The sequence below is a fragment of the Chlorocebus sabaeus genome, chromosome 12 (genome assembly GCF_047675955.1).
Source record: "Chlorocebus sabaeus isolate Y175 chromosome 12, mChlSab1.0.hap1, whole genome shotgun sequence".
NCBI lineage: Eukaryota > Metazoa > Chordata > Mammalia > Primates > Cercopithecidae > Chlorocebus > Chlorocebus sabaeus.
The window spans coordinates 68,935,927-68,949,330 of record NC_132915.1 but is presented as its reverse complement, the minus strand read 5'-3'; the positions used below and the strand labels follow the sequence as shown (position 1 = coordinate 68,949,330).

At 45.7% G+C, this 13,404-nt stretch overlaps 1 protein-coding gene across 4 annotated transcripts in view; it reads right to left on the bottom strand.

Annotated features, from left to right (window-relative positions):
• The window catches only part of COL15A1 (collagen type XV alpha 1 chain), a 128,190-nt gene that overhangs the window by 31,764 nt on the left and 83,022 nt on the right, over positions 1-13,404 (bottom strand). For all 4 annotated transcript variants that reach the window (XM_007968605.3, XM_007968607.3, XM_037998199.2 and 1 more), the window contains 6 exons: positions 5,086-5,121; positions 4,527-4,667; positions 4,263-4,331; positions 3,409-3,444; positions 3,215-3,298; positions 866-931 (listed from right to left, as the gene is read on the bottom strand). In XM_007968605.3, coding sequence (XP_007966796.3) covers positions 866-931; positions 3,215-3,298; positions 3,409-3,444; positions 4,263-4,331; positions 4,527-4,667; positions 5,086-5,121 — 432 coding nt within the window. The remainder of the gene's footprint in view (positions 1-865; positions 932-3,214; positions 3,299-3,408; positions 3,445-4,262; positions 4,332-4,526; positions 4,668-5,085; positions 5,122-13,404) is intronic.

The following is a 13,404-nucleotide window of genomic DNA, read 5'->3' as shown; positions in this document are numbered from 1 at the left end:
TTCGTCTAAGGGCCATTGTGCCATGAGTCAACTCTGCCAACATGCAGAAATAATGCATATTTCGGGTTTTTTGTTTGTTTGTTTTGAGACAGAGTCTCGCTGTCACCCAGACTGGAGTGCCATTGTGCAATCTTGGCTCACTGCAACTCCCGCCTGCCAGGTTCAAGTGATTCTCGTGCCTCAGCCTCCCGAGTAGCTAGGATTACAGGCACACGCCACCATGCCCAGCTAATTGTTGTATTTTTAGTAGAGACAGGGTTTCAACATGTTGGCCAGGCTGGTCTCAAACTCCTGATCTCGTGATCTGCCTGCCTCAGCCTCCCAAAGTGCTGAGATTACAGGCGTGAGCCACCACGTCTGGCCAAAAATAACGTATATTTCTTATATACATTATAGCCCCATTTTAGAGATCTGGAAATTAACACACAGATAATTTCCAGATTTCTAAAATGGGGCTATAAAGACTAGAATGAACCCATTTCCTCCTCACGCTCCAGTTTCCCTTGAGCACAAGGAAAGATGTCTCCAGGCTCCTCCTATTCTGTGAAATAAGATAACGTAAATAAAAGCAGGCCAAAAGTGTGCAACAGACATTATTTGTTTGTTACTTGGCATTCTCTGATTTCCAGGACACATATTTCTGGTGCACAGGACTGGAAGTTTCCACTGCTTTGGACACAACTTTCCACACGATCAAATTAATGTGAAAGCAACTTTTCAAAAAGTGCAAAGCTTTCTTTCCATTCTATTTGATATATCCTAGCTCTGTGCTTCAGGAGCTAAAGGGATTCCAGAGCAACCCGACTTTGTTTCAACAGGGGCGCCTGGGGAAAAGCCACATTCTGAGGCAGCTGTAGATACCAACCGGAGGCCCCACCAGCTCAGGAATGTCCGAGAAATTCATGAATCCATGGGTGATATTGATCAAGGACTGAAAAGAGAAAAATCAGACAATGAGGACAAAGGATGGCATGTGTTCTGCCTTGTTCCTGGCAACAAAGCTTTAATTAAAGTCACCCAGCATAGCAGAACACCGCAGACACTGAGAACGCCCTCAGCCCACTGCCAAACACAGCTCTCCCGCCCCCTTCCTATAAAACAGCTCTGAGCCGCCTTCGCACTTTCCTCCTTTACTTAATTTTTAAATCACACAATATCCGAATGGCTTCTCTTTTTAGAATTTAAACATATACATATTACATGCACCCACAGAAAACACAGTGTTGGGGTGTGTGTGTTTGTCCATGTGGTTATTTTACATAAATGGCATCAGGCTGTATTACTCCTCAACTTGCTTTTTTCACTCGGCCATATTGTGTGGAGATCTTTCCATGTGGAATTTTGGAATATGGATATTTTTAGCTTTAAAAGACTGCCAAAGAGCCATCCAAAAGGGCCAATTTACACTTCCACCAGAAGTACACGAGATTACCTTTTTCCCCATACACTTACACATATTTGATTTTTAAAAATCATGTGTTTTTTTTTTCTTCTAACTTTAGTCATCCTTTTTCCAGTTATTTGGGGCTTGTCTTTCTGTGGTCTACCAGCATGATGTTATTTCTCTCTGAAGGGCCAGGATTTTTCATGATGTGATGTCTTAATAGCAAAAGGACACGATCTGGTCCCAGCCCACATTCCAGCCTTCTCTCCAATTTCCATCATTCTCCACACATGCCCATGCACATTATCCCCTGCCAGTCAGCTCCCTGGGCCTGGAGCACACACCACATTGTCCTACTATCTGCTTTGGCTCAGGGCGTCCCTGCCACTAGAACTTTGGAAGTTTTGTCCTCCATGCCTACCTGGTAAACTCCTTCTCAGCTTTCCAGTCCCTGCTCAAAGATACTTCCTCCAGGAAGTCTTCCTTGATTCCTCATATCCCAAACAGTCTTTTCTCCCTTGTTCCTGTCTTTATGTTCCTTTGCCTCTCAGTTACAGCTCTATTACAGCCTTTCTCCTGACTTCACTGGAGGCTCCTTGAAGGTAGGAACTCTGTCTTACTTATTTGTATTTTTAATTTTTTTAATTAGAAACTTTTTAAATATCAGAGACAGGGTCTTGCTATGTTGCCCAGGCTGGTCTCGAGCTCTTGGGCTCGAGCAGTCCTCCTGCCTCAGTCTCTCAAAGTGCTGAGATTACAGGTGTGAGCCACTGTGCCTGGCCTTACTTATCTTTACACCCACAGAGCCTAGCATGGACCTGATGCAGAGTGCATGCTCATGAGTGCTTATGCCAGAATATTTAATATAGGAATAGATAATTCAATGACACCCAACATTTCATCCAGCAAACACTGATTAAACCAGCACTATGAGGCCAGTGGTGGAGATACAGAGAAGGAAAAAAACCCCAGAGGGCAGGTGGAGGAGTCAGACATGTAAATAGGCCATTGCTGTACCATGATGGGGGTTTGAAGGATGAAGTTACTGCCTTCCTTGTTGAGGAGAGTTGGGAAGAAGATGCTTTCCTCCATTTGTGTGGACATCTTCCCATGTGGGATTTTGGAGAATGGGTATTTTTAGCTTTAGTTTTAACAGACTATCAAAGAGTCATCTAAAGGTAGCACACAAAGATGTTTCCTGTGACATGAAAGATGTAATCCTTGGCTTCTCTTGGCTTCTGTACCCTCTCCGTGGTGAGGTGGAGGGACCTTCCTGATGGGCAGTTTTGTAAGCACCCAGGGGCATGCCCAGCTCAGCCACACTTCTTTCCTTCAGATCTCCCTGCCTCTGGGAAGCACATCCATCAACCCATGGATAAGTCCATCTGATTGGCAGGAACATGTGGCTCTCCCACTGGGTGAAGTCCCTCTACCTAACCTCCATCAGTAATCAAGGTGGTATCTGGGCCTACCTCCTGGCCTACCTCCTCATCTTTGGCTTTATTTCTCAATGTGCTCTGCACTTGGCTGGGGAAGGCATGCACTGCTTGTCTGGGGCTTTTTCAGGACCCCAACATCTCTAATACTCCTAGCCTGTTTTTTCAATTGACCCCAAATGCTAATCAGAAGAGACAAATCTGGAAGCACCATGCGAGAGAACAGCGGAACTGGGGGAGGAACAGACAGGTGCTGGCAGGTGGAAGTTCTAACACCAGGCACCGGCTACATGCCCCCTGCATAGCCAGTAGCTCTGAAGTCATGGACAACCTTCTCTTCCCTTTGGCAAAGTTGGAAAATTTGTAGACAAGCTCTGACCTGGATGATACTCACACTAGACAAGACCTCGATGCGCCCAGGTGGCCCTCTTGGCCCAGGGGGTCCCACAATACTGGCTCCATCCGTCCCCCTTTCTCCCTGGTCAAAGCAGCAAGAAGTGAGAAAAAATTCACTGTACAGGGATGATGCTCCTAGAACCAGGCAGGAAAGCCTTCCCACCCCCACCTCTGTGACCTCTGTGATCTCACCTTGGGTCCCTGGTCTCCTTTCTCTCCTTTGGGACCCTGGAAAAATAAACAAACATAAATATTCTTCTAGTCACTTTGCTCACCTCCATCTAGCCTCTTGTCTCGCTATCTCCCCCTAAGTTTTTATGCTTATTTTGTCCCAGGCAATGGGAACCAAGGATAAGCGAAAAATACCCCTTCTGAAGTCAGAAGGAAGCAACACCCCACAGAATGAGAGAATCAGAGGCCCTCTCCCAGCACTGGGTAAGGGTCCTCTTTACCCTGAATCTTAGGGCCCTTTGCCTCTGGGGAATGAGGGAGGTCTGCTCATTCAGTCATGGGAGGGGCCGTGCTGCTCCCTCCTAGACTAAAAGGCTCAGCTCTGGGTCCCATTTAACATAGAGAATGAAATCCAGGGGATTGGTCCTCCTGAGAGCCCGCATCACATCATGGTAGGAGATGGACAACACCTGCCAGGGGCTGGAGGCAGTAGGGAGGGGCACCTGTCAGGAGCACAGGGCTTTGACCTGGGGCAAAGTGTGTGCATTGAATGGCGCAAACGGAGGGAGGAATAAGTCGAGATGCTTAGTGGTAAGAGACTGAAGTGGGAGAGGGAGAGAGAGAAATAGATGAAGAGAGATAAAAATGATTTTCACGTTCTCTTTCCACATCATGTTTTCTGCAAAACTTCTACGCTGCTCCTCAAAGACACAAGCTGTAAAGAGCATCTCATTTCCCTATTGCACAGCTGGGGGCTGGAGGCATAGAGAAGGTGAGTTATTGAAAGCGGCAGAGCCGGGATGCAGCCCACAGCTTCCTCACTGTAGCGTGACAGTGTGACAACCCTCATAATGAAGGTTTCAGAGGTGACCTACGATTGCAGCCGTTGGTCTGGAGAGTTTAGGTTCACTCAATAGCTGGGTGCTTCCAGAGCCTTCGGTATCCTGGGGAACGAGCAAGAATGAGAATTTCAGATCCAGTTCCTGAGCACCTACTTGTGCCAGGTGTGGTGTTGGAAGCTGGCAGCTCACACGGGAATCTGCACAGCCTCTGCCCTGAGACCAGGGTTTAGCTAGCTGGTCTTTCCAGGAGCCCTTAGTACACATCATTTTTATAACCACAGAAAAGGGGAAAAGTACCTCGAATCCAAGTCCCATTGTGCATCCAGGGCCTGGGGGCCCAGGGGGTCCAGGAGGCCCTGGGGGTCCCATGGCCCCAGGGGGGCCAGCTTGTCCCTTTTTCCCCGGGGGTCCAGGTAAGCCTCTGTTGCCAGGGTCACCCTGTAGGAAAGAGGGCAGGCTGATGATCCAGCCCTGGGTTCACTCATGGAAGGAACAACACGCATGCCTGAATCAGAAAATCACTCTTTGAAGTTAATTAGGTTGATGAATTCTCCGATCGGTACTGCTTAATGGTACAGAAACAGCTGTCTTGTTAATTGACATTTCACTTGGAGATAAGCTGATGCACTCATCTGAATGCATTTGGAGGGAGGGGTGAGGAAGGAGAAAACATCGAAGGCTGTTTACTCCCCACCATCCCCAGCTGTTCTGCCTTCTCTGAGCAATTCCTTTGAGATGTGTTCCTCTCTGTTCCTTGACATTTATATGTTCAATATTCCAGACCAGCAGTCCAATTATAGTAAACTCAAAGAAAGGGAAGGAGGGAGAAGAAAGCTCTTTTTTTTTGTTGTTTTACCTTTTCACCAACTGAGCCATTAGGTCCTCTTGCTCCCTGAAAAAAACAAAAACAAAAACAAGGACCAATTAATGCATATCTCATTGGGTATGTTCTGAAGTCAATGCACAATTATGGGCTCTTAGGTAATAGGATATTAAAATAGGACTCCTTCTGTCTCAGACTTTTGGTGTCTCCAAACCAAATACATTACAATAGGGGCCAGTTTGTTGGGCAGGTCCTGCTGAAAGCTTGTGAAACCCAATTTTCAGCCATCAGCTCATCACCTACCTCAAGAGTAAACCAGAGAAGTTAAAGATTAATGAGGGAGAGATCATAGAAGACTTCGCTTGGAGAGCTCCCAGTGGACTGGAGTGGTCCCCTTCCCGTGACGGAGGTAGAGGGGACTTCACCCACTCTAAAGCGAGGGAAGGGGCCTCAAGATCTGAAATGTATCCCCTAGATTTTTGGAAATATGGGGGATGATGACTGGCTGTCTTCTGGAAAGAACTAAAGACCCAAAGCTGGCTGGAGTAGTCCCCAGAAGACGGAATCAGGGAGGAGGTTGCAATAGAGCAAATTGCATGGCCATGCCCAGTGGGGACCACACTACAGTTTCCCGGGGGTTAGATGCAGATCTTACAGAAAGGAGTCTGCTGTGAGCTCCAAGCAGAGGGGAGGACCAAAGGGCATGGGTGGTCAGGAGTGGTCAGCTATGGGGACACTGGCCTACATCAGAGGACTGCGGTAGGGGGGCCCCAGATGGAGAATCTCTGAGAAAACCACAAATGCAGCTGCAAGAGATGAAGTCAGCAATTGCATGGCCACACAGGAGATCCTGAGAGCGATGCTGATGTACCAGCCATCAAAGACTATGTCTTTCCCCCCAGTCATTTTTGTTTCTGGGCTACAGTCTCCTTCTTATATCAAATCCATGGAAATGAGAGAATGGATAGTTCTAAAATAGCCATGCTCAAAAATAAGATGGGGAGTGGCATTAGATCCAAAATAGAAATGGCAAAGGGAAAACAGGGAAGTTGAAGACAGGGGCCTCAGCCATCAAGAGAAACCAAAGGGAGAAAAGTCTGCTGCAAAGCCGTGATGGAAGTCAGGTGCATGATGTGGCCCCTGGGCCCCAGAAGGGAGACAGGCTGAAATTCTGCAGGAAGCTAGCTGTCCAGCCCTGCCCATCTCCCCTCCCCTCCCACCCTCACTCCTGCCAAGGAGAAAATATGGGTACCTTAATTTCAGAAAAATAAGAGTTGCTTATTGGGCCAAAGACATAGGGCAGAGCCCCAGATGACTAGGAAACTCTGTGAGGTCCAGGAGCACCCTACACACGGAAGATGAGCCACTGAGGTGCCCTGCTTGATGGCACATCTTATTCCTTCCACCCCCTTCCTGAACCCTGTGTGTCTCAGAAGGGGCTACTGCCCACCTCCCAACAGTCTGCACCAACAGAGGCATAAAACAGGCTCAGGCAGGATCCCAATTTCACAAGTAAACACACAAGAGAGAAACACAAACATCTGAGGCAAGGCAACACTGTGAGAAACAATTAATTCAACTATAGAATTACATCCAAGGAAATGGAGTTAAGAAAACAATCCAATAGGACATTGAGTGTAAGACATACGTTCTCACAGAGAAAAGGGAGGATAACATAGCCATGAAACAAAGACACACCATTATGAAATAAAAACAGTGGTTATGAAAAAGAACCAGTTAGAGATCTTGGAAATTATAAATAGAAAACTGTCAAAATGCAGAACTCTGCAGAAGGACTGCATAACAGAATAGACCCACCTGAAGAGAGAATTAATACAGAGATCAGGCTACAGAATTCTCCCAGAAAGCAACAGGAGAGGGTAAAAAGACCTAGACAGAATGACAAAGTAGTAAGAGAGACGGAAGCCACAATTGGAAGTTCCAACATTGGTTTAATTGGAGTGGCAGAGGAGAGAATAAAGAGATAGAAGGAATGCAGTGTTTAAATTTTCTGAAAAAACACAGAAGTCTCCAGATTAAAAGGCACCCCCCAAACCCCACCCCCCCCAAAAAAAGCATAGAGTACCAAGAAGGATAAATGAAATACTACATTTAAAAAATAATTCACATTGGCCGGGCGCAGTGGCTCAGGCCTGTAATCCCAGCACTTTGGGATGCTGAGGCGGGTGGATCACAAGGTCAGGCGTTTGAGACCAGCCTGGCCAACATGGTGAAACCCCGTCTCTACTAAAAATACAAAAATTAGCTGGGTGTGGTGGTGTGCGTCTGTAATCCCAGGTACTCAGGAGGCTGAGGCAGGAGAATCGTTTGAACCTGGGAGAAGGAGGTTGCAGTGAGCCAAGATCGCACCACTGCGTGACTTTGTCTCAAAATAATAATAATAATGATAATAAATAAATAAATAAAAATAAGAATCCACATTTAGTAACAATGCAGAGGAATTTTTAAACACCAAGAATAAAGAAAAATAAATCCCCAAATTTGCCAAAGAGAAAAATCAGATGACCTCCAATAGAGTGAGAATCAGAGTGAATCTGACTTTGTGTTGGCAACACTGGATGTTGGAAGATGATGGTGATCATCTTCAAATCATTAAGGGCAAATGACTTTCAACCCAGAATTCTATACTCAACCAAATGAGAAGAAAATAAAAACATTTTAAAAAATCCAGGGTCTCAGAAAATTTGCCATCTACAGACAGTCAGTGAAAATATGACTGGAGGCCCTACTCTAACAAAAATAATTAAAGAGGAAATAGGACACAGGAGGCAATGAAAACTATATTCATATATTACTTTTATAATTAAAATTTAATTTTAATAAATGCTTGAAGTAGAGTTGCTCTGTCGCTCACCTACCAGCCCTAAGGCACTTCCACAAAGTCCCATGGCTCTGCCAGGGCACAGAAAAAAACGGACTAAAGCAATCTGCAGGTTCCTTCCAGTTCTGAAACTCTGGGACTCTAGTTGAGTATGAGCCTAAGCAAAGCTCTCAGGGTAGATGAGAAAGATGAGGCCATGGTGTGTCCAGCAAAACTGCCTGCACACAACAGGCAACAACACGCAACAATCTCCCCCTTTCTCCTTCACAGACCTGGGCCCATGCCGTTTGCTTGGTAGCTGTGATAACCTTCCCCAGGGAATTGGCTGCTCCCATGGGTGAGGTTCGTGGATTTGCTAGGTGAGGGCTTCTGCCTGATGCTGGAGGAAGACAAGTGCCTCACATCTGGGAGCATGCGGGGGGCAAGGGAAAGGTCCCATCTCTTGCAGTGTTTTCCTATTGCGACACGCTACCCAGTTCTTGGCCTAGGAATGGGGATCACAGGGGCTGAGGGTGGGCTGGGCTTCCAGGTGAGGCACCAGGCTCTGGAGGCAGGCTCTGAGGCTGGACTGGCAAGGAATTTCTGCAATCGAAGCCCTCCATAAGGTCTCCCAGGGCAGCCTCATAGAACCTTGGTGCCTCTCTTGCAAAGGAGCCAGCAGGGACACTCTGGCCATTCTGGGGAGGTGGGAGGAGAAGGTGTGCTCGGTGAAGGAAGTGACAGTGACTGGGCTCTGTCACCTCCCTGCTGGCCAGCCTCACCAGGGGGAAACTAAGCGTGGCCTTCCACCTGCAGTGGAAACATGACTGCAATAACTGGATGCCCATTTTACTGCCTAACCCAGAGGCTGCAGTTGCTATGTCTGCTTCTCTTGGGTATGACTGGCTTGTTGCTGGCTGCCCATTGCAATCTGTCTTCAATGAAAGTGACAATCTTGTGCATCTTTTCAGTAACAAGTCAAACTACCATCAGGATTGTTGTGAAACAGAAACTAAAATAGCCTCCCTCTAAAAACCTTGTAGCTGCGTTGCCAGCTGATCTTGTTACAGAAAATTATGTCCATAAAGTGAAAAACTGAATTGTTTCAGTTGGCTTCCTCATTCCTTTGCAATCAGGAGTGCATCTTATAGAGTTTCAAAGGAAGTTCTAGAAGATATCATGGGCCTTGGTTTATGGTCTTAGATGATTTTATCCAGCTTAGACATGGTAAAAAGAGAGTATTCAAATCCATTCCATTGACCCACAGATAAGATGGCCATCAGCTGGGAACATGAGTAGATTAACTTGTGGGTAGAAGAGCCCACCTTACTGGAATTTATGTGAACAGGCAGGGTGAAAAGGAGGAGCTCCAATGAACAGGCTGAGGGAAGGCTCCTATTCCCAAAATGGTGATGTTGGAGTTGTACATTATTTCTTAATGAGAGAATTTTTGTGCAGTGAGGGCATGCATGCAATCCTGGAATTCCAAATAGCAGAGCTGCAAGTATGGTTTTAAAAGTGATGAAATATGGAGATATCAGTTCACTAATGGAAACATTGCAAAGGAATGAGGTACAATAGTGCTGTGTGTTACAACATCATGGTTTAGAATTGATTCAAAATGTTGGCTTACTGTGGTGAATTGGATTTTCTAAGGACATTACTCAATTTCAGCACACAGGAACCTCAAAGAACCTAATGGAGACGAGAATTCTTTTTTCCCTTGTGGCTTCTGAGACAGCACATCTTATTGCTTTGCGGATGTCTGTTGGTTTTCCTTCTGCTGTTTGTAATACTGATAACCAGTTTCTTTTCTGTTACAATTGACTATGGTCTATTTGATTTTTTTTTTTTTTTTTTTTTTTTGAGGTGGAGTTTCTCTCTTGTTGCCCAGGCTGGAGTGCAATGACACGATCTCTGCTCACTGCAACGCCGGCCTTCCGGATTCAAGCGATTCTCCTGCCTCAGCCTCTCGAGTAGCTGGGATTATAGGTGCCCGCCACCACGCCCAGCTAATTTTTTGTATTTTTAGTAGAGATGGGGTTTTGCCATGTTGACCAGGCTGGTCTCGAACTCCTGACCTCAGGTGATCCACCAACCTCGGCTTACCAAAGTGCTGGGATTACAGGTGTGAACCACTGCACCCAGCCATCTATTTAATTTTATGGAGGCCTATAATCCAGATGTTGAACCAAACACTTCTGATGATGAAAGAAGATATAAAATAGGAAATTAGGCAACTATTTCAGTGTTTCTTTTAAACATGTTGTTAGAAGGTCTAAACCCATTACTGGGTCCTAGGCAAAAGCAGCTTACTTCTCTATCCTTTCTTATACAAGGTTTAGAGAATTGTTCAGAGACCAACTGGGATTGCTTGGAGAAAGGGAAGGTGATGATGATTTAATTGTATTTCTCTTACATCAATGGAAAAGACAGAAGCTGATTTTACAATGACAGTTTGGCAGCTCAGTGAAATTACTCAAAGGCAACTACTGGCAATTCAGCATTCCTCAGTAATTCCAGACACTGAAGAAAATTTCCAAGCACAAACTCTTTCCTGCCTGGGTGTCCCAGTACCTTTTGAGACTGCAGAATAACATGAATGACTTAGATTCTGAAAACAGAAAATCAACAACTGTTAACAGTGTCAGGTGTGTTCCAAAGAACTGAATGGCAGAATCTGCGGGGCAAAAGCAGAAAGAAGTGATTTTTCAGAGATCCATCTTCTCCAGCAAGTTCTTCTGCATTCTTTCTAGAAACATTCTACCGCTGAGAAAGCAGGCTACTCCTCACCTATTCCTTCTTGGGCTAAAGATCTTAGAGTTAGTTGCTCATCTTGATTTGGGAAAAATAAAGTAAGGAATATTTCTATCATCGAACTCAGCATAGAATAATCTATTTGATAAATTCTTTTTGAGGTACCATTTAAAAATACTTTAATTTTTGTAATTTCAATAGGGTTTTTTTGGGAACAGATGGTGTTTGGTTACATGAGTAAGTTCTTCAGTGGTGATTTCTGAGATTTTTGGTGCACCCATCACCTGAGCAGGGTATACTGTACCCAATCTGTACTGTTTTATCCCTCACCCCCTCCCAGCCTTTCCCCAAGTCCCCAAAGTCTGTTGTATCAATCTTTTTTAAATTTTTCTTGGAGATGGAGTCTTACCCTGTCACCCAGGCTGAAGTGCAATGACATGATATTGGCCCACTGCAACCTCCGGCTTCCGGGTTCAAGCGATTCTCCTGCCTCAGCCTCCCAAGCAGCTGGGATTATAGGTGTGTGCCACCACACCTGGCTAATTTTTGTATTTTTAGTAGAGATGAAGTTTCACTATGTTGGTTAGGCTGGTCTTCAACTCCTGACCTCATTATCTGCCCACCTCAGCCTCCCAAAGTGCTGGGATTACAGGTGTGAGCCATCGCACCCAGCCTGTTATATCATTCTTATGACTTTGTGTCCTCATAGCTTAGCTCATACTTAAGATGTTTGATGAATTCTTAATGAGCATCATATTTTGATCTCAATCTCATATTTTATAATAATAATTATTATATACAAAACATTTTTTTCCAGCTAAATAACCTGAACCTTACTCTTTGTAGGGAAGACTCCATTTTAGGTAACTGCCTAGATTGGTCTATGTGCTGTGCTAAAGAGAAGGGAGGCTGATTTCACCACAGCAAATGGAAAGACTTCCCTACAAGTGGATCCATCCAACGGTGCAAGGCACTCCCTGGGCAGGAGATGAGTTCCTTGTCACTAGAGGTATGCAAGTTGAAGGAAAGATATTGTTGATGGGGAGTCATTGGATCTTATGATCTATTACAGCCCTGAAGTTATTCATTTCCTTTAGCACATTTTTTGTCATTTTTACATACTGAATATGTACCTTGGTTTATTGGGTTTTTTTGGTTTGGTTTTGTTTTGTTTTTAAGGTAAATATCATGTGCAAGGTTTCCCACCAGGTCTCCAGATGCACATTTCCAAGTTCTTTCCAAGTCTGCTTTTACTTGTCAGAAAACCTCATATGTGCACAGTGCAACAAATTGAGATGCATAGCAAATTTCAGAAACAAATATGATTGATCTCCAACATTCACCCTAGGCAAGCCTGCTGCTCCGTGCACTGCTGATTCTTCAAGCAGCTGCAGAGTGCGTGTGCAAGGGTGTTTTATATGCAGTTGTGGGTGTGGGTATCTTTAAGTTTGAGACAGAGTATGGGAGGGATGTGTGTGGGTGGGTGGGGGGAGCCTGGAAGAAGAACAGGTAAGAAGAGTGTAGGTCTGTGGTGCTTCCTGCAAAATTTAATTTCTTATGAAACCGTTGGTACACGTAAAATGAGTTCTATAAAGCTTGACAATTGTTTCTTTTTCTGAGAAATAAGCTTTCCACGAAAATTGAGTTATGGCTCCAATTAAAATAAACATACTCCAGAGCTGACGGAAACTAGAAATTCAGTTCAGCAATGATGGCGGTGTCTACAGAGTCAGCATTTTCCACGTCTTTATCCATGAGAGGTTCACAGAAGGCCCCACTTCTGATCCCAGCTGAGAGGGACTCTTCCTCCTCTAGGCCCCAGTAAAACCCATTGATCGCATCCCTAGCCCAGGGCTCACCTTGTCTTTATTGCCTTCCTTTGACAGACATGGCTTATCTCAACAAGCTGTGAACACTGCAGAGGCAGGAACCACCCCCTACACACACACACCCCAGGTAGCACCAGCACAGGCTTGCAGACAGGAGGCAGGACCAGCTTACAGACAGAGAATGAAGAGGATGAAGGCAGGCCAGACTCTGGCAAAAGCGGACTAATGGTGTCCAAAGGAAATTTCATTCATGCATCAAACACTAATAGAGGCCTGTGCTAGGTTCTAAGGAGAGAGAGGCAGTACTACATGCTCTATGTCAGGGTGGCGGTGAGGAGCAGACAGGTTAGCTAACACCTTTAGTGTCACTGTCAGTAGCACGGGAACTTCCTATGATGCTCATAGAAAGCGGAGGAAGGAAGGGTGCTTTCTGCTCATAATGAGTCAGGAAGAGCTCCCCACACGATGTATCTGAACTGGGTCTTGGAGGATGAGAAAAGGAAAAGGATATCCCAAACAGGGAGAAAACCATGTGCAAAGGCCAGGAGGCCAGAAGGGAAAAGCATGCCCAGAGCATTTGGGCAGAACCAGCCCACTGGCCAAGAGGCCATGTGAGGAGTTGGGGGATTCGCTAGAGAGGCAGCTCGTGCGAATCAGGAAGGGCCAGACGTCTGCAGAGAGCTAGGGTGTGTCCTGAAGGCAGTGGAGCCCTTGATCTTTTCTCAGTAGCCAGGGCAGGGGCTGACAAGAGCTTACTACAAGAAGGTGAACTGGGCAGGAGGCTGGAAGGTGGGTGGAGAGAATGGGACAGCGACGGGGAGCCCAAGGCCACTATAAGAGTGAGAAGAGATGAGTCCAGCTCAGTGGGGAGAGAAAGGTGAGAGATGTGGAGGTCAGACTGGGCCATCTTGGCACTGACCAATCATAGCAGGAAAGGGAGGGATG